Source organism: Cupressus sempervirens, chromosome 5 (assembly GCF_028749045.1).
Source record: "Cupressus sempervirens isolate cs-2001-9-10 chromosome 5, ASM2874904v1, whole genome shotgun sequence".
Taxonomy (NCBI): Eukaryota; Viridiplantae; Streptophyta; class Pinopsida; order Cupressales; family Cupressaceae; genus Cupressus; species Cupressus sempervirens.
Genome location: NC_143122.1, coordinates 1,023,318,575 through 1,023,340,532, shown reverse-complemented (window position 1 = coordinate 1,023,340,532; position 21,958 = coordinate 1,023,318,575). Strand labels below are relative to the sequence as shown.

General features: G+C 37.3%; 1 protein-coding gene across 1 annotated transcript in view; it reads left to right on the top strand.

Annotated features, from left to right (window-relative positions):
• POL{LAMBDA} (DNA polymerase lambda (POLL)) overlaps positions 1-21,958 on the top strand; it is a 238,720-nt gene that overhangs the window by 91,417 nt on the left and 125,345 nt on the right. Inside the window, exons 7-8 of the mRNA XM_089833317.1 lie at positions 7,458-7,637; positions 7,757-7,810. Coding sequence (XP_089689443.1) covers positions 7,458-7,637; positions 7,757-7,810 — 234 coding nt within the window. The remainder of the gene's footprint in view (positions 1-7,457; positions 7,638-7,756; positions 7,811-21,958) is intronic.

The following is a 21,958-nucleotide window of genomic DNA, read 5'->3' as shown; positions in this document are numbered from 1 at the left end:
AGTAGGAGTAGTTGAGTAGCCAAATTTCATGCTTAGAAGAGGTTAGTTAGAGAAGTAAACCAAAACATCGGCATTCTCACCTTCCATCGCCATTCACCCTACATCGCCATCATCGCGCCATCAACACCATCTAGCATTCACACCGAACCACCATCTCCATTTTCTCACCAAGATCCAAATTTTTCTCAAACAAGAAAACGTAAGGCCGCCTACGTGATTACCAGCAAATCACATTGATAAAACTGAGCGAGTATCCAATGGTGTAAGGAACATTGGAGTTATACTCATGTCCCATGAGAGATAACTTTTCAAGAGAGGAATTGTGTATTTGATATTCTGTATCAAGCATCCAATTACTAATATGTTATGTAGTGACACAAAACTCGCATCAACAGGTGCTTCATGGCCATCGCTGACTCTGATGCTCTTAACATCTTCTCTACAGTACTCTCTTTCGAAGGTGGGGGTGGTGACTCAACTGCAATAGTAGGTTAGCTCTTCTCTAGTGGGATTGGTGGACCCATCGCCTGAGATACTTCTCTCATAGGTGAGAGAGTGGCAGATGTTGGTGTTAGTGGTCTAGTGCTGAATCTCCTACTCAAGAACGTGCTCAAGTCCTGTGCTGCAACACCCTCACTGGTAGCCAATAATGCATTAGTTATCATGACCAGTGCATCGGATCCCACAACCTCTAGTCTGACCTATTGTGTCCCCCATCTCGCAAGAACCTCCTATGACAATAACCCCATCACCTCATTTGGAAAGGTTGTAGGTGGTGATGGGTGGGACTCAGTCTGAGCTATAGCCACAACCTTCGGAATGGTTGGAGTCGTTGCAGTTGGCTGAGTCGCTACTGTGACAGGGGTCATCACTCCTAGCCGAGCTATCCAAATCCTGGAATGTGTGTACTGTGCGTAGCCATAGAAACCAAATGTGCTGTCACTGAAAGTGTAGGCCGTGGGAACAACAATGGTGTTGCCGCAATAACTTCCACCTCTTTGTCATCCTCATCCTCCTCTCCGTTAGTCTCACTATCGTGAGAAGATGTTTCCTGCCGACCACTGTCTATATTCCCATACTCCGAATTGGCATCTAACTCCTGACTGGGTCGCTTCTACCCGACTGTGGACTTCTGCCCGCGTGGCTTATCTAAGTGTCTCCACTGCATGATAGGGGGCTCACTTGGAGGGAGCGGGCCAGTTTTGACCTCCAGCTTGTTTGTAACATCCACTTTTCCCAGGTCTGAACTAACAACTAGTATATCAAAGAAATACAATTATTACTTCATATTCATAGGAGACAGTTATATCATGTGAATGAGATTATTGGTTACAATTAGTTAAACGAAAATTTCATAACTAAAAATTGAAGACACCATCAATGAATCTAGCGAGATTTAAAATCTACATATTGTTGGATTCAACACTGAAATCCATCTAGGGATGCTTTTGCAACAATGCAGGTTAATCCATAAATATTGCTTAGAAACAATTAGCTATAACACTTTATCATTTAGGGCATCACATATCACTATATCAATTAGGGCATCAATTACCATTGTATCATTTAGGGCATCACATACTACTGTATCAATTACCATTGTATCATTTAGGACATCACATACCACTGTATCAATTAGGGCATCAATTATCATTGAATCATCTCTTCTCCTTCCATTGCTAACTATGGCAATAACATTTAATTAAGAAAATACGCTCATATTCATTATTCAAATAAATGGACGACTGAAATAACAATCCATCAGATAAACCTATCTCTTGCATATAGATATATTCCACGTTTCGTTGGAAGATCAACCGATATAATTGGTTTCCAATTACATTGACGATAAGAGTTGTTTTTAACTTTTTATTTAAGGAAATAACTGGAACGATGATATAAATCAATCAATCTTATCTTCTACTTGAATAAACATCATTAAAGTAAATTACTTGTTACCAATAAATGTCTGAATGGTTGACTTATCTTTGTCTGATGCACGTCTTGACATCTCATGGAGAGGGAAAACATTGTTAGGGGCTTAATCTCCGAACCACGGACTTTAAACTTATCCCCACACTTTCTCTAACTAGAAAGACTCTCCCTATCCATAATAGACATGGAACACCTTGTCCAACCACTGAGCATCCTGGTATTTAATTCCACCACTAGACTTGACAATAGATTATATGAATTGGACAACATGAGTTATTGAATAGTTTCTTTAAAAGTAATAAAATGAACATATCAAATCTGATTCCGTTTTCTTGTTCTTGCAGAACTTTCTTCCACCTCTTCACCCTCTTTCTTGGCCAACCAGCTAGGTGAGCCCTGGATGTCTAATCATAGAGGATATGAATTCATTTGCTGAAACTCAGCTGATAGAAAATAATATATATATTTCAGTACTGGCACCATATCGTCCTTAAGACTCAAGAAATTTCAGAGGATTTAACTCAAATCTGAAAGACTAGCTGAAGCAAAGAGGAAACCATAACAAGATGTGTAATTGGTTTAGACTTAACATGATGAAATAACATTGGTGTGTTGATTGAATGTACTATTCGATAGACTAAAATTACATCAAGGCCAGGCATCATTATTGGAAATCCTTGAAACTATACTTTCGAATACAATATGTTTACCAAAATAATATTAGGAGTATTGATCACATTGTTTAACTCTGAATGGACAGCTCTTGAAGTCGGCTTCTTAAATGCGGAATTCAGGTTTGAATACTACACAAAAATTCGAAATAGAAGCTTGGTTCTACTTCCATATCAATCGTAGGGAAAAGGAAAGAATAAGAAGGGGGAACAAAAGTAAAAATCCAAAATTGGGGTGCTAGCTCACCCACACTCCCTTGAACATGAAATCATATAGAAGGCTTCAAGGAAGCCGCGGCTCTTGGTAGCTGTTATAAAGAGATAACTGACTTCTTGGTTCATCGATTTTAAAAAGAAGATGTCGAGTGTATTCCTCATCTCTCATAGTGATTTATATTTATGAGGAAGAATTCGAAAAGTTTTCTAAACAAAAAAACAATTTATAAATTTACACACACACACACACATATATTTGCACACACACATATATATATTATATCGAGTGGTGGCATCATATTATAATGATTTGTCTACGGGTGTACCTACTAAGGTATGCATATCTAAATACATGTATTACTTGGAAGATTATTTTATCTTCATATTTCTCAAGTTATGTGCATATTTAGGTATACGTATTTTAATAGATATGAGTTTGTATAAATTATTACTATGGTGGCACCATACTTTTATACCTATGTGCACATACATATATATGTATTAACTGAAGTGATGAGAATGCCGACATAAACCATTTAAAGGTATGTATTTTGATTATGTTTAAATGTTTAATGTTTTATTGATTGTCTAACTATCTCATGCGTGTCCAATGTGTATATCCTGTTATGCAGTTGCTAGATCCTCAACCACGGTGGTTCAAGATTCATACCCATTTGCCCAGTGATGGTTATGCCCTTGTGTCCAATTGTTTTTTGACAATGCTTCCACCCCTTTGACGTGCTCCCTACAAGGAAATTCTCCATAGTTAAATCATATTACCATAACAAGTTACTAATCATAAATGATCATAACGGCTAACCGCCTTTTCAATTCCCATGAATTCATGATAAATAACCAACCATCTACAATAGCTTTAAAATATTATCATAATGGTTAACTAGCATGTTATCTTCATATGAAATTATAACGACTAATCATCTTACCATTTCGCATGATTATAACAAATTTCAATTGTCAATTGACTTCATGTGAACCTCAACAGCTATATGAACATTTTGAATTGGGTCAAAAAATGGGATGTAACACTGTCGAGAGGAATCATCTGCGCTGTTGCATCCAAGAATAACCCAATAGCGTAGTGAGGCCTGTAGAGTGTCTTGTGTTGAAGCGTCATGAATTCTTACATTCTTTCCACCAATAGTGTGGCCCAGTCGCACACTCTCCCATTCAAGATCCCGTTCATCATAGCTACTTGTGGAAATGAGATATTAGACGTGTGGCTTGATCCTGTCAACCTACTCTTCACCAGGTCCATGAGGCAACGCTAATGCTCTTCTTGGATGTTGGACTTCTTCAGTCCTCTACCCTTTGAAGTGTCCATCAGGGCTTCCTTTTTTTCCTGCTACAGTTCACCACATACAAGCTCTATCAACTACGCCTTCACCTCTTGATTTAACTTCTTTAGTTTGTCATGAATTTTCTCCCTTCTTGTGTATGGACAAGTATTCCAAATACTCGTGTGAAATTCGGTGCCCTGAATGAGATAACCAATTCACTCCCGAGATAGGCAAACGAACTGGTTTTGGAGAACTGGTCGTAGGTCTCTACCATCGTGCCCAAAAAGCCTTCGTAATCACGAATGCAAAAAATTGACATTTGTATCACCCACTCTACCTGTGCCTACCTAATGATGTTCTTCACTGGATGGTCAGCAGGAGTATCCTTCCACCATTTCCTGCATTCAACTCCATTCAAGCCTTCGAAAGCAATATTCTGTGGTGTGAGGTGTGCTGGTGTAGCTGCTGGCTGTGCTACTTGTTTGCCCTTCTTTTTGTTTGTGCCTGTGCTTGTGCCTCCTGCAACATGAACCCCTGAGGGAAAGGCCTTCATATTTCGATTCATTTTCATGTTGGTAGCCGAGTCTTCGTCTAACTTCTTCTTCCAAGCTCTTTTTCCGGCTAACTGCATAACTGTCTCCTCTTTTGTCCTTTTTTGTTAAGAAAAAACGGTTAGTGTCACTGTCAAATGTCTATAATATTCATGGAATATGCAATCCATTGAATCAAAAGTTCAAAACATATATCAAAATAAAGGCTCATATAGCCTAAATCTTCCTACCACTACACCTAAGATAGGTCATGGAAAATTCTAGAGCCATCAACTCTCCCTGTGTGTGAAGTTGAACCTTAGTGACATGCTCATCATGACCATCCTCCTCATACTCATCCTCATAATTGTCATCATCAGATTTGGATACACCACTCTTGGCCTCAGGGTTCCTGCACCGGGTGTCCTCGTGGTCTAGCCTCATTCATTTGCCATCATCACTGCCACTGCCTTTGCCACTCGATCCACATGATCGACCCACTCCAAGTCTTTATCACTAAAGATAGGATCATCAACTTCCAACTTCAATTTGACCTCAAATAGCTAAGACAAGTTGTGCGAGATAACAATGTTGAAAGCACGCTGAATCCTGAAATTTGGCTAAGCTTGGAAGTTTTTGAAAATCCCCAAAATCTAGAATCTGCATTTTAACTCTTGTGAAGCTAAAACCTATCTCAAACATCTTGACACTATTTATACGAATATAACTTAAAGTATGAGAAAGAAAATAAATGCAACTTAAATGTTATATTTGTATAAATCCTCCTGCCCCTAAGCTGAAAAACTTATTATTTTTTGTTGGCTGATGGTAGAGTCCGACCAGCAGGACTCCGCAAGTTAGGCGAGTCAGCCAGGACTCGGCCGAGTCCTAGTTTTGAGGCAGTTTGCCTCGTTTTGCTCTACTTGCCTCGAGACTCGTTGAGTCTTGTAACACTGATTTAATATCCTTCAACTTATAATATAATCGTTTACTAAATATTTCTTCATATACGGTGGGATATCAGTTTTCAGCAGATTAACAACATCTTCTGCCATTCTTCTAGCGCGGCATGAGGAGACAGTTCAATGTGTCTGTGGGGCAAAAGCCCTAGTGAGAAAACTTATTCATTTCTGTATGAATTCAAGCCTATTCCTCTGGATACAGTGTATCAGACGGCCAAATATATTTCAATTCAAAATATCAAATTTGGGCTTTGTTTCCTACAAACTTTGGATTGAATTTGAATGATTTTAAATTTTTTTCTTATAATCTGCCAAATTTTGAATTTCATACATGGAATTTGGCAAATGTTGTGACATAGATGACCTATATCTCTAAAAGGAAGCCATCGACATTATTCTCCCAGGGAGCCTTTCTTGCTGATTTTATTTCAACATCAGATGATATAGTGCTTGAGTTGTGTTACAACCTGATAAATTCCTTTTCTTGTTCTTTTACAGAAGCCTTGAATTGTTGTTGAAAGCGCATGTGATATGGAGCCATATGGAGTATATTTTCCAAAACTTTGCTTCATATGCCATGGATATGGCACACATCTGAACTTTGGAATTTCCAATTGATAAGTCAATCACTGCATTACTTTAGTTAAATCTTCTCTTACTGTAACATTCTGTGAAGCTTTATTCTTATTTACTCTTTCGTAAGTAAGTTTTCATCTTTGAATAGAGTTTGGTCATCATGTCAATACAATAGCTTCAATGTTGTTCAAAACAAAAAGTACAATAAACTTGCTGTTCATTCTTCTGTTGTTCAGTACAACAGAAGAATGAAGCCATATGGAGTATATTTTCCAAAACTTTGCTTCATATGCCATGGATATAGCACATATCTGAACTTTGGAATTTCCAATTGATAAGTCAATCACTGCATTACTTTAGTTAAATCTTCTCTTACTGTAACATTCTGTGAAGCTTTATTCTTATTTACTCTTTCGTAAGTAAGTTTTTCATCTTTGAATAGAGTTTGGTCATCATGTCAATACAAGAGCTTCAATGTTGTTCAAAACAGAAGTACAATAAACTTGCTGTTCATTCTTCTGTTGTTCAGTACATAAATGATCATAAACCTACAATCTCATCTATTCATCTTGATATCAATGAAAATTCAACCTTTGACATCAATAAAAAAATTCAATAAGTTCGCTCTCCCATCTTGACATGTTGACATCAATGGCAAACAATTCCATAAGCTTGTGGGTAGATAGAAGACTACTGCCATTTGAAATATTATGACTTATTTAAGAAAAAATAGAGATAGGTAAAATAATACCTATAAAACATGTTAAGAAAACTTGTATATCATTTTCAAGTTGTTAATTGGTGGTACACAACCTTTGGAGGATCTTGCAAAGGTATAACCCATCATTTTAGTCCACAAAATGAAAAATACAATGACATAATAAGGTGAATTGTAGGACAACCTTCTATGATGGAGGGGAGGACTTTGCTAAGATAGAAGAAAGCATTTTTGCATGACACAAAGGATTTGGTGACAATAATTTTTCAAATACAGGACAATGTTCCTGGTTGAAAATGAGACACATACACTCTTTTAGCATTTTTGCATGACACAAAGGATTTGGTGACAATAATTGTTCAAATACAGGACAATGTTCCTGGTTGAAAATGAGACACATACACTCTTTTAGCATGGCCTATTGAATTGCTATTCTTTTCTCAAATAAGTTTACTTTTCCATTTTCATGTTTACTAGTTTTCCATCTAAGGAGATGTCATTGATTCTTATAATACATCTTTTTTCATTCTTTGTGATCTTATATTTTACAGATACAAACTATCAAGCTGTTTGGGGATGTGTGGGGCATCGGTCCTACTACTGCTTCAAAGTTGTATGAGAAGGGGCATCGAACCCTAGAAGATCTAAAGAAGGATGATTCCCTAACAACAACACAAAAGATAGGATTGAATTTTTTTGATGACATCAATAAGAAAATTCCGCGACATGAGGTACATTGTCACACATAATTGTAAATTTAAACATGGTCTTGTGGAACGGATGCATAGTTCTAGAGTTATGCGAATGGATATAAGGTTATTTGATAACTTCATGTTACATGATAGTTTAGGTGGAAGATATGGAAGCACTGTTGCAGAAATCTGCCGAATGTATTCTTCCAGGAGTAAGTGTCATATCTCTCTTATAATTGAATGTTATTCAAAATGATTTTTAAAAAAATTTTTTTTTTTATAATTTTTTTATTTTATTTTAATAATTTAGTGTTTTTAGTATTGGTAATAAGAACAATGCACATCTTCGTTCTACACAAATTTCCACATGTTTGAGAAGTTGAATTTCGGATATCAAAGGTGAAGGTGGTTGTAGTTTCGTTAACAAGGTCATTGAAATTCTTATGATACTGTGACTAAAATGCATTCTATTAGCTGAATTCACAGTTATAATTATGTTTAAATGGCACAATACACTATGTAGACTGCTAATTGCATCCTTGTAATACTTTTCTACAAGAGTGGAATAATGTTTTATTGGATTGTTAGCCTCAAGAGAATGTCTTCCCTTGCTCTCTCTTCAGTGGGTTTATATCTTCCTTCACCCTGGAGAAAGAAAACATTAGTTGGTTACAGCCTTTTATAATATCAAAATCTAAGATGAATCTGATGAAAAACTTAGTGAATGATAGTATGGAATTAAAGTAGATACAACATGCCATTTACGGAACTGAGAAGCTAAAAATGGAATTTTACATGATTGCTTTCAGTGATTTCAAAACTTTCAACTTGCAGTGAGCACATAAGGAAATATTCCTAGATACTTATCAAGTCCACAACCTGCAAAGCAATATATAATGAACAGTTATATAAAACCTGCGATATGGGCATACTGTAGGAATGTAATATGTATCTTTAATGTTTTTGAAAATTTTAGCTTAAAAAATGAGATGCAATACAACTTGCTCTCTACATTTTGGTCAGCTAGATTCCAGAAAAGGCAAGGTGAGAACATATGGTGTTCAAGATCGCAATTTACTGAAATCAAACTCCTGAAAGGAAAGCATCAGGTAGCAAGCCGACTAATACTACTTATTCACTGGGGGCATTGCAATGCTGAACAAAGTAAACATCCACTTATTCAATGGGAATTACAATGTGTAATGTCCATGTTTTGTTAATTATGATAAACTTCGGGATTTCATGGTTCTTATTTGAATAATTGATTTACAAATCAAAATTGCAAATTTATAATGAAGAAATGATGCAGTTGACTTAATTGTACAATTACATAGAGTGCATACACAAGTTATAATGTGTAATATCTCAGACATTATTAAATAATTTAGTTTAGTAATTATGTGTGTATGGCCCTGAAAGTTTACTATCTTTGGGTCCCTTTTTTATTTTATTGTTGGTAATATTTCTGCCTTGTTGTCACATTTTGTATATCCTTTGGGAAGTTTTGCAGAGCGATACGTAAAGTTGGGTTAGTTATTGTTATAGGAATGTGAATTTGGTATTTCCTTGTATGTGCTAATTCTAGTTGGAGTGAAATCGTCTACCATATCGAAGGTGAAAGATCCTTCCTACTTGGTATTCACAGTTTTCACAGTGTTAATTTTCTCTATAAGATGTATTTACTTTGATTAATTGAACTTATAACTGTTCTTAAGCCTTTTTGATGGATTTAAATATTAATACATATAAATACTTTCTATATTTGCAATCAATACATATACTGATTGTGATTTAGGTCTTTACACTAGAGGCTTTTTTGACTATCTTGACTTAATAAACCACAGGATATGGACCCACCAAATTTCTGTTGTGCATGTATAGATCGTACGTTGAAGTGAGAGGCTAACTTTGACACATTTAACCAATGAAGATGCGCAGCTGACAAGAAGAAATGAAGGACAAAAGACTTTGAACAAATGATCTGTTCGATGTTTTGTCAATACCCATTGACTGCAGATTTATATAGAAGGAAAGACTTTTCACTTGAGGCCTGTCCACGAATGGACGTGACTCCTACGTGGAAGGCACGTCCATTTGGTGACTTGTCTCCTACCTGTTTAGAATGCAACCATTGTCACAAAACTTTAATTTGCCATCGTGGTTTAATATTTAAACACATGCTACTTTAATGAGCCCAAATTAGATTTCAAGGCCAGTACAAGGTAAATGATTTGATATTAAATAAATCATATTTATGGTTAGTAAATAAGATAAGTAAGGTATATATGTATATATAAATATCAAATCATGTAATTTCAAATATAATGCACATATAAACAGATGAAGGAAGATCAAGTTTGGAAGCGCTCTGCAAGTTGGGTCCGCTGACATCACCCCTTGCCAACGTCTCGTACCCTCCCAGCAGATTGCTTTGGAGGAGGCCCCTTGACATTTGGGCTGTATGATGCATATGTGGTGTCCTTTGTCAGTGTATGCCACGAGAAACTGTGTTTTTTTTCCTCTTTGTGCTGAGTTATCAATTTTCTGTGCACCCTAAACTTTGGTGTTATCTTTTTTTGGTGTTCTAAGTTTGTCTTCGGCTTCTTCCTTCACCCTTGCTTGTGTGTCTTTACATCTTTTTAATTTTCCATTTTCTTTGGTGTGTGAGTCCTAGCCTTGGATCTGGTTGATCATGGTCGCCCTAGATAACAATGATGGTAACGATAAAGCGAAGGAAAACATTGTTGAAGATAATGGGAAGCAAGGTTTTAAGATCAACATGCCTCCTAAGTCCTCTTATAGTGCCATTGTTGCAGATAATATCACAATTGTGTTACCAGAGATGACAGTTTCAATGGAGCATTTTGTAGAAGAAATGTGGAGACAGAAATTAATGGAGCCAGTGTCGACAGAGATAGACAAAGTGGAGACAAACCCAACAGTGGAAATGACGGCAAGGGAGATTGAGAAGGTAAGATCCCCTTGCTAGCTATGGAAACCCTCAAACTTGAGCCGAATGATGACATGGTAAAATCCATTAAGCTTTTGCAAGAATGCTTGAAAAGTGTTGCTATCTGTTTTGTTTGCATGGATATGAAATTTTTTCCTGCTAGAAAATTCTTGGATGATTGGTTTAATAATGTATGGGGTAAAAAACTTGTAATTCTGGTTGATATTAGTAGAATGATTTAGAAGGGCATGTTTGTTATTTTCTTAAAAAGCCATGCTATGTAGGAAAAGGTACTTAATAAAGGGTTATGGAATTATGTTCAAGCTTCTGGGTGAGATTGTGTGAGATTTTTATGGAATGTTGGCCAGACTTTGTTAATGGTATCTTGTGGTCTTACAAGAACAAACCTGAGCATTTGTATTGTTCCTCAACCCTTGCTTGGGTGGAGATTCAAAATGTACAAGAAGATATCTGGTCCTTTTTACTCCATATGTTTAAACCCTTAGGGTCAGTGCTACAAGTTGAGAATCCTATAATTACATTGCCATATCTCAATGCTCGAGCTCTCATTTCCATTAATCCTAACATTACCTTTCTAGAGGAGATTTCAATTATACTTGACGAGGATATTTTTTGTTGGAAAATTAACAAATTTGGTGATGTTACTACTTGTTTTCATTGTAAAGTTAATGGCCATAATCGCAGAGACTGCCCACTGCTTAAAAATATTCGGGAACCCTTTGTTCCTTCGACCAATGGCCAACCCCCAAACCCTTATTTTGTGGACTCTTTGAATAAGGATGATGCTATTACTAAAGATAACTTTGTTAATCATGCTGATAACCCTAACATTGTTGCAATCTTGCAGGATGATCGTGGAGAACAAATTGTTACTTAAAATAATTCCTTATATGAGGATGAATATGTTGTCTTACATGCTTCTCACCAAGAACAGAATACTCATAACCCTTTTAATTCTCGACTAGAGTATATCCATGTTAATAGGGGAAAGGCAATAATGACAATGCCTTAAAATTGAATGCTCAGCAGTTAGCCCTCAAGAATATTAATGATAAAATGGATTTGGGTTTTGAGGCAGCAACCTTTGGGTTCGAATGTTTGCCCTGGTTTGGTGCCTATCCACAATGAGGAAACACATTCTGACAATATCGCTGAGGATAATGTAGTAGACACTACTCCTGTAGATGAAGGATTTAAAGAGGTAGTGAACAAAAAAAGGAAAAGAAAGACCAATGAAAGAACAATTAGTGGGAAGAATTGTGAGAGAAATGTTGAAATGCAAAACAGTGAAATGCCATAGTGTTTTAATAGATTGTGTAACAGTACTCCCCACCCCAAAATTTGATTATGAAAAGCCATATTCACAGTTAGAATATCAGGGGTCTTGAGATGCCCGACATAAAATATATGGTGAGAAATTGGTGCAATAAATTGCACCATAAATATATTGTTTGTCTCCAAGCAATTAAAGTTTTTGGTTAGTATGCATTCAATACTCTTAAGCACATTTGGGACAATGCCAAATGTATCTACTCAGGGCATGTTAGAGGTAAGGGAGCTGTTGCTATTCTAATAGGCCTGAGATGGATTAACAATATGGTAACTCATGACATTTCCCCCTGTCAAAGAGCAATTTGGGCCATCTTTAAGAATAATAATAATACTTTTGGGATATGCAATATCTACGCATCTAATGATTATAGAGAAAGAACAACTCTATGGTATTGGCTTGCTGAAAATCTCCCTGATAGTACCTGGATTTTCATAAGAGATTTTAATATGATAGAAAATGGCTATGATAAAATGGGTGGTTCAAAACATGAATGGAAGGGTAATGATATGTACTTCTGGTCCAAGTTTAGAAGAAGGTTCAAGATTAAAGACCCTTTGGAAAAAAGCAGGAAGGAGATGCAAGGAATTTGATTCACATGGTGTAATAATCAAGCTAGCCAAAAAAGGATATATTACAGGTTAGATAGGATACAGTTTAATCCCTACTCAGTAGGATTGATGCAGCAACTAGGGAAGTATCCTTTCACAGTCCTTCCAGTTAGTATGTCAGACTGCTCCCCCATCTCAGCATGTATCCATTTTAAGGAAGATGATGCTCCTAAATATTGCCATAAGAGTAACTCTTTCAAGCTTAATATCTCTTTGCTACATGATGAAGATTCCCTCAATGCTATTAGGATGTCAGCTATCCTTACTAAATTTTGCAGCAATTCTAGCTCTGCCAGACACAAGTGGGATCTAATGGTTGAATCTCAGAGAAAGATTTTTCAAATTATTGGGGCCAAAGAAGCTAAAGGTAGAAGGCTTAAAGAACATATTTATCAAAAGAATCTCAATCATATTGAGAAAAGACTACAACACAAAAAAATGATATGGGTTTGGGGAAAGAATTGGTCACCACTAAGATGCAGTTAAGCAACATTCAAAACTACAAGGTTCAAGGGCAGAGAATCAGAGTTAAGGCCAACTGGCTTAAAGATGGTGACAGGGGATTCAAGTATTTCTTTAACGTTATTAGAGCCTAACATGCTAGGGAGAAGATTGAGAATATTCAAAATGAGAAAGTATTCACAAATGACAACGAAGTTATTATTGATGCTTTCCAACAATATTATAAATAGTTATTCACCTCAAAGATTAAGCAAAAGAACAATGAAGTCCTTAATAAATGTCTTAGGCTCATTCCTCGCTAGGTATCTAAAAGCCAAGCCAAGATTCTTTGTCAAAGAATTGAGATCCAGGAGATTGATGATACTATTAGTTCTATAGCCAATGGGAAATCCCCCGGCCTTGATGGTTTACCAGCAGAATTCTCCAAAGAAAACAAAGATTTGATATCAGCAGAGCTTCTCCAAGTCTATGAGGAGGCCTTTGAGGTTGCAACCCTTGGTGAAAACATTAACAAGGGAGTCATTAAATTGTTACCTGAAGGGGGAGATAGATCTCAAATCAGAAATTGTAGGCCAATCACTTTGTTGAATTTGTCTCATAAAGTTATTGATAAACTATTGGCAAGAAGAGTTTCTAACATGCTTGATAGTATCATTGCTGTCACACAAATTGGTTTCATCAAAGGCAGATACATTCGTGAAAAATTAATCGCTAGTTGGGAGGCTATGAAATGGGCCAAAGATAGTGGTCAGAATGCTGGTATGATTCTTCTTGACTTTGAAAAGGCATATGATAGGATTGAATGACAATTTGTGATTGGTGTTCTCCAAGCTAAGGGATTTCCCCCGTTCTTTTGTAGATGGGCTAGTATTCTTTTTAAAGACGCTTCTATTGTAATTGAGGTTAGTGGTGAACTATCAGAAGTGATATCCTTGGGCAGATGTATCAGACAGGGAAACACCCTCGCCCCCATCCCCCCCTGCCCCTGCCCCTGCCCTCCCCCTTTTCCTTCTGTGTTTATCGCAGCAACAGATGCTATGTTCTATGTGCTTAAGACTAAAGAAATTAGGCCCACTTGTTAAAGGCATTGTGTTTCCTAATGAGGAAGAATTGATTTTAGAACAACAAATTGTAGATGATACATCTTTGTTCATTGACCTCTCTGATATTAATTTTGATAATATGGTGAATAGATTGTTGTTCTTTTGTGAAGCCTCAGGAGCCAAGATTGGTCAAATGAAATCCTCTATCCTTGGTCGGGAGGAAAACCCTCCCATGTGTTCCTGAATAAAAGGTGGCAATGGGTCGGACCCAACAAGATTGTGAGGTATCTCGAAATTCCCTTATTTGTAGATCCTTCTCTAAAAGATATGTGGAATTCGATCTTTAAAAGATTGAAATTTTAACATTTTAAATGGCAAACACATTTGCTTTCTTTGGCTAGGAGAGCCCAGATTGTCCAAAAAGTACTTTCCTCTAATACAGTCTATTACGCCTCTTCATGATTGTTTGCTAAATATCAGTATAATATGTTATAGAAAACTTTGAGGGAGTTCCTGTGGTTTGATGGTATTGGGAATAAGAAGAAGCATTATGTTAAATGGAAGTGGTGCTGTTATCTTAAGAATCTTGGTGGCCTTGGTAAGCGAGATCTCTGAAAACAAGGTCTTGCCCTTGCATCCAAGTGGATCATTGGAGCCCTTAATGGAGAAGAACCATGGAAAGTGTTAATCAACAACTTGGTTAGGGTCAAGATTAAAAAGGGTAAACATTGGAACAATGTTTCTATGATTGACATTGTTTTGGGGAGCTTTACTGTGAAGGTCGCAGGATCTATTGTGTTTTAATCATTGTGGAAGGCATGGTGCCGGGTTAAATAGTTGCTTGGCCCAAGGGGTACTGCAGTCAAGAATCCATTATGAAGTGTTAGACAGATCTATATGGCGGGGGATCTATCATAATGATAAAACCTTGGTTCTTACTCAAAGTTGTTCTGTCAAGGTGTGGAATAAGAAAGGCATGTCTCTGATTTAGGATACCGTGGTCGAGAATAGGGTGTATTCTTGGGATGAATTAAAGTGCAAATATAATCTCCCTCAATCCCAAAAGAAGACTTACACTTTTATTATCAAAGTTTTTGGTAGGTTCTTCCTAGACATGATTTTCAATTCTAATCATTTTCTTGAACAAGGGAATGAGTAAATTTCATGGCCGGCTACCTCCTCCAATATGTTGTGTTTGAATAGAATGGGCAACGGGTCTTTAATGGTTACTGTGTTTAGACATAAAAAATCCACACAAATGCATATCTGGTTCGCTTCCTTCTTCAGGGAGATCACAATGGGTGAGACCTATTCACTCGTGTCCACCTAAAAGATAATACTCGTGTCCAACATTCTTTCAATCTCGGCTTCTACTCTTGTGGTATAGTTCTTATTCATCCTATACAACCTTTTCCGTACAAGTTGGGCTCCGAGAACCAAGGGATTTCGATGTATGCATAGCTCTGGAGGTACTCCCTTCAGGTCCTTATACATCTAGGTGAAGACATCCTTATACTCCATGATTGTTTTGAATGCTGCCATTTTTAATGCCGGGTTCCGGTTATCCTCCATTAGGATGGTCTTCAGGGTTGCCTCATCTCCAACGTTTATTTCCTTGAGCTTTACCTCCTTGTATTGGATCCGCTCATCCTTAGGGAATTGGTGGGCAGGGTTGTCCTCGACCCGTGCTTCGCCTTCCTTATACTCTTTGTATTCTCGAGAGAACTCATTGGGATGATCTTCTATTTCAAGTACATTACTGGATAGAGGGAATATTTACAGTCGTTCATTTGCCAACGAAATAAGCCGTGCATTGAGTTTATGTCCTCTTCCAACTCGAGTACCTCTTCATTGTTAGGCTCCATGCGCCTCTTCTCTTCATCTCCCTCGTTGTCAGATTTGTAATCTAATGAGGATGCTATTTCTTTGCCAACCATCTGAGTTCTAAGATCCATTCCAAATTTTCTTCCCCGCTTTTCGAATGACCTAGTATTCTTTTTCCAGTTATGTTTTGCCTTGGCGGTCAGCAATCACCCTCTCCCTAGGATAGCGTCGTATCCTTTCGCTTGAGATCCGCTCGAGGGGAATCACCATGAAGTCCAAGATGAATGGTTGTGTCCCGATGGTTACGTGTTGTGGCATCAAGGTTCCTAGTGGTTTAATGCCCATATTGATCAGCCCCAAGTAAGTTGAAGGTTGACGACAACAACGTCGGCTTTCCTAGACTCTTCCAAGTGTCCTCGGGTAGAACATTCACGCTTAACCCACCATCCACAATCGTGTTGGTAAGGATGGTGTTGAGGATACCCATTTCCACTACTGCAAGATTTCGCCTACTATTTATAGCCAACATCATTGGGTTTGCCGTGGAGCAACTAGGAAAGTCTATTTGTTCCATTGTACTTGTTGGAACCATAGGGCCATTGAACAGGGCTGCTTTCAAATGTGGCATTGTTTCCACGAGATCCTTGACCTTCATAGGTACTTCTAACTGCAACATTTGCCTCAAAATGTTTTGCTTTGCTATGGCTTGAGTGGAAATGCTAGAGGTATCTCTTGGGTCCCTTCAGCCTTGTAATTATTTTTCAGTCTCGGCCTTTTCCTCGAGAAGTCCTTCCTTTTTCGCTTATGCCCTAGTAATCGCTAGAATGTCCTCCTCCGTGTCTCCCTTCTCCATATTGTTGGGTGGACTTTTTGTAACAGATAGTTTTGGGTAAAAATCCAGTTGCAAAATAGGATGACTAGCCACAGCGTGTGAGACAAAGTCTCTCCTACCTTAAATGGAAGGCTCCCCTCACCGTTCCTTGGATCAACTTGAGGTAAGCATGAAGTCGAGAGATTTTATAAAATGGGTGTTACCAATATCCTTTCTTCTTATCTTTCAAGAAAGAATCCACTTTCTCATGGAGCGAGTAATGGGCAGGGTGAATCTCTAACTATGCTTCTATCAAGAGCTAGAAACAGTGATATTGATTAACCTTTACTAACTCTAAGGCTAGCTGAAAATGTACCAGTTTGGATCTAAGTTCAGTCGTACTTCTATATGGAAAAACTTTACAATTGGGCTCAAAGACTCCTAAAAGTAAGAATAACTTAACTATTTTGTGAATTATGAAAGAAGTATAAACTACAAACAAAGCTTCTAACTATACACTTCCACAATTGCTCTTGGTCAAAGCTTTGGCTCCAATTGCTTCTTCCACAATTGCTCTTGGTCAAAGCTTTGGCTCCAATTGCTTCTTAACTCTTTTATATTCAATTCACAATATACAATTACCCAAAACACAAGATACAATGAATCAAAGATAACTTAGATGAATTATAACAAAGCTTATAACTCACACAACTAACAATCTCACTTAATCAAAGTTATGTCTCAAATGCTCCTTTGTATTCACTTTCTCTCAGAATAATGCTTACACAAACAAAGTTTTGTTGGCACAATTTCTCCAGAGCTCTCTTGCATGAAGATGATGATTTTTACAATAAGAGGGCACTCTTTTATATAGGCATAGGAGTTGAGAAAAAGTTGGAGGAAAAAGTGGGAGCAACTCAACCAATTTTGACCTAGTGTAACTAAAAAAGAAAATATATGGTTACATGCAACTACATAGACAACTCGCATTACATCTTTTACATGCACATGTAACTCGGATTACATGTAATTACATCTTTTTATGTAATGCATTCTCTTAGACCTACAAACAAAAACAAAAACAAAAACAAGAATCTTAAAGATTGTTTCTTAGTGCCTTGAATTTGACGATGATCACGCATTGAGGGAAGCTCAACAATTTCCATGGTCTTTGATATGGCTTTGATCCTCACTGCATCTGCATATGCTGATTGTACAACTTTGGAATTTGTTGCCATAGAATCTAACAAGTGTTTTGTCGAGGACTTATACAAGACAAACTTGTTCATTGTGTGTGAACCAAAGTCTTCAGAATCTACATCAATGCAACCAAAGTCTTCATAATCTACATCAGCATTTATCCTAATTGTATATTCCGAGCTTACCCTTGCAACTGGAATGAGATTACCGGGTTCATCAATAACCTGGCATCCCATTTGTTCCAAATCACAAGTAACACTTGTTTCAATTGCCTGACCATCTCCAAGGGTTGGGTTGCCTGCAACTTTGTAATCAGCTTCCTCAATGTTTCCTCTTTGTAGTCAATAAGTCCTTGATATCTGAGGACCATTTCAAGGACTTATACAAGTCCATAGAATCTAACTGGTGTTTTGTCAAGGACTTATACAAGACAAACTTGTTCATTGTGTGTGAACCAAAGTCTTCAGAATCTACATCAGCATTGATCCTGATTGTATATTCCGAGCTTACCCTTTCAACTGGAATGAGATTACCGGATTCAGCAAAAACCTGGCATCTCATTTGTTCAAAATCACAATTAACACTTGTTTCAACTGCTTGACCATCTCCAAGGGCTGCCTGTAACTTTGTAATCAACTTCCTCAATGTTTCCTCTTTGTAGCCAATAGGTCCTTGAAATCTGAGGAACATTTCACATGACAGAAGAATGTCACATGAGACCAAGGCATCTAGGTCAAATCTTGCCATTTCATCACAATCATCGAGGATTTCTTTTAAATCATTTGCTTCTCAAGTCAAAGAAGAGATCAAGTTTTGCTCTATTTCATTTATCTCTTTCACGTGCCTGAAAATTGCAAATGTCTCCGTGATAGCTCAAACTCCTTTAGAGACGATTTCTCCTAACCAAGACTTGGCGACTTCAATCAACTTTCTCTCCTTGGATGTCTAAGACATAACAACAACACTCTGAGAAGATTGTTGCCAAATGACATCGTTCATTCGAGAAACCTCCTATTTCAGTTGATTTTTTTTCTCCCACAGCTTATGATTGCTTTTTGATACATCAGCTAATGCATCTTGAGCATCCTGTAAACAACTTAGATGTGATTGTTTACCAATTTCAACCTTAACAAACTTATAATCAGAATGAGTAAGTTCTTTTGTAGGTTTGTCCACCAAGGCTCATCAACAAATTTGGTTTTATCTGAATCAACCGAAATCCTTGAAACAATCTTATCTTTCAAAGATTTGGATTTGGTCTTCTTAATAGGAAGATTATCTCGCAGTACAACCACTTTTCTTCTCTTAGTTGTTATTCTGCTCAACCACGCAGACAAACTGAAACCTTCATCTGTAGAAGCAGGTACAGTGGAGGCCATTGACATTGATCCAGATTGTATTTCTGTCATGACTGAGCAAGAGTCAGTCTTTACAGTTGAAGGCATAGGAACATGTTGAGAGGACTTTGTTATGAAAAACTCAAAACTCATCAAAGATGTATCAAGTTGGGAAACTTGACCTCTTGTAAGAGTTGGAAAATCCTCAAACACATTTTCCAAATGCACATATTGTTCATTTGTGGGAATGAGAGGAGCAACAGAAGAAATAGGAAGGGTCATTGTATTGACTTCCGAGAGTGGAATAGGAGTGAAAACAGTGGAGAATGAATCTACATCGTCATCTACCTCATCTAGAAGAGGTGCTTTATGTATGGATGGTGCACGAGTTGGTGCAGGCCTTGAAGGAGATATGATCACGACTTCCCCTTCTTCATCCATATCTTCTTTATCTGATTCTATCTCCAATTCCTCTTCTGATTCTTCCTTTGATTCTTGAACTGGTTCAGAGATTTGAGATGACCTAGAACCTTTTCCACCCTTCAATTTGAATTTGAGGGAACCCTTAGCATCAGAAGGTGAGGCACTGTCTTTCCCTGTAATCTCTATCTGTGACTTCTTGCCAGGAGGGCCAAAGTTTTCACAATCCAAACCCATCTTAGGATTAAATCTTTTAAGGGGTTTATTTTTTAGCCATTGTTACTGTTTACCAAGATGGATTGAAATCTATTCATGATAGATGTACCATCTGTTTCCATTGAATAGGAAAAGGGGACTTCTTATTAAAGCTGGCTTGATGAAACTCTGAATCAAGGATGTTACTGTCATCTTCAACATGGAAATCTGAAGGGATCTCCATTATGTTGAGATTGATTATTTGCCACAGGGATAATCTGCAGTAGTCCATCTTCATTATGTCAAGCTCTGTTCTCACATCAATTTTGATGTCCTCGATGCAATGAACATGCATGCAAGCTTTTTTCATTTGAGAATTCATTTATTAGTAATCAAACTCGAATCTGGCTCTGAACTTCTTCAAGGTGATTAACTGCAACTCTGCTTTTGATTGAATAGTTGCCAATTGTTTTCGCTGAAGTAATACCGAAACTAGGCCTATGCATAGCATGCTAATCACTTTGCACGTCCATGAGCTGTCTAGCTAGCTGCATCAAGATGATTTGATTTGTAGCATACCTAGGTAAGGCATACAGTTCGTCTTTGAAATACCCAACTCTAAAGTATGTAAAAGTTGAAAAATGAATGAAAATACAGCCGTATTTATTCACCTTTTCCCACGCTCCGTTAGATACCCTCTTGACGGATAACTCTCTATCGAACAAGCATCGGAAATACCCAAAGAAGGCATATTGGACTTTTCTATAATGAAATTTACTATTTGCTAGAGTGATTTGGTCATAGTAATCCCAAACAAGAATTTGAAGATGATCTCCCTTAGTTGAGAGACCAGAGAAAGATCCTATGGCAGGAACAATATAGACAAGATAGGAGTTCATGTAGAAGGGTGTTGAAGTTCCCACATTGAGTAACTGTTGGCAAAGTGCAGTGCTAATCAACTGTCCTCAAAAGATGTGTTCTCTGTTTTCCATGATTTGAAAGATGAACTTGTACAACCATGGCTCGAAATCAGTAGAATCTTTGAGACCGCAAACTCTGTTGAGAAGGATGATGAGATCCTTGGACTCTTGTTTGAACTTAGACTGATGAATGATCTTTGGCCATCTTGAGAAGTTGTTATTTTTATTGTCTAACCAGTATTGGTTGACATATTTTTGATAATCACTTTTCTTTCCAACATGCCAGAGATGATTCCTTGGTTAGATCTACACATTTTGCTTTATGTGGTACTTTAAAGATCTGCTCAATGACCTTTGGGTCAAGGCTAATGACAACCTTGTTAGCAGTGTCCTTGATAGTCTTTGATTTTGGACTAAAGCGCTGTGCACATCCAAGAACAAAATTAGGTTCCATGCCTGTCATAAGCAATGCAAACACCAAGCGAATGTTACTTCTTTTGATGCGCTTCATCTCATGGCCAACAAGATTTTCAACTCTCTACAGAAAATCAGCCATGTCCACATGACCAATCATTGTATCCATTACATTATCAAGAACAGATCCAACAACAAAGCTTAGGACCTTATATCAGCCTGCTGACCTTCTCGTTTAAGGTTTCTTCTAATGAAATGTCATACTCTGTCTGAATTTGATATCAATCTAATGATTTTCTTGTTCAAGGTTACCTCTCATGAGCTGTTAGATTCCCTCTGTCAAAGAGGCATACGTGGCCCTAATCAAGAGAGTATCTTGTTCTAAGCGACTCTCATCATCTGGGACATGGTCATTTACACCATGTTACAATTATGATCACAACATTGTAATAGGAGTAGTTTCTTGTACACAAATGCACTTCTCTGATTCCATAATAACATGAGTGAATATAATAAACTATGGATTCATCCTTAGGCTTGGTAATGCCAAATGCTCATGATAATGTGGTTCCTTTTTTAAGCCCCAATATAAGTATCAACCTTCTAACCTCCTAATACTTTTAAGGCATAATTCAATTCACCATTTCTTCAAATGCTGTCGCTGCTTTAAAATCTTGCTTTTTCTTATCCATACTGGAGATAATATTTTCCATGAATCTCATGTAAACAGTAAAGTCGTCCATCTTATTTTGCCTATGATGCATATCACTGCTAAAAACTTCAGTCAAACGCATATATCATCATCGCTGCCATTATTCTATT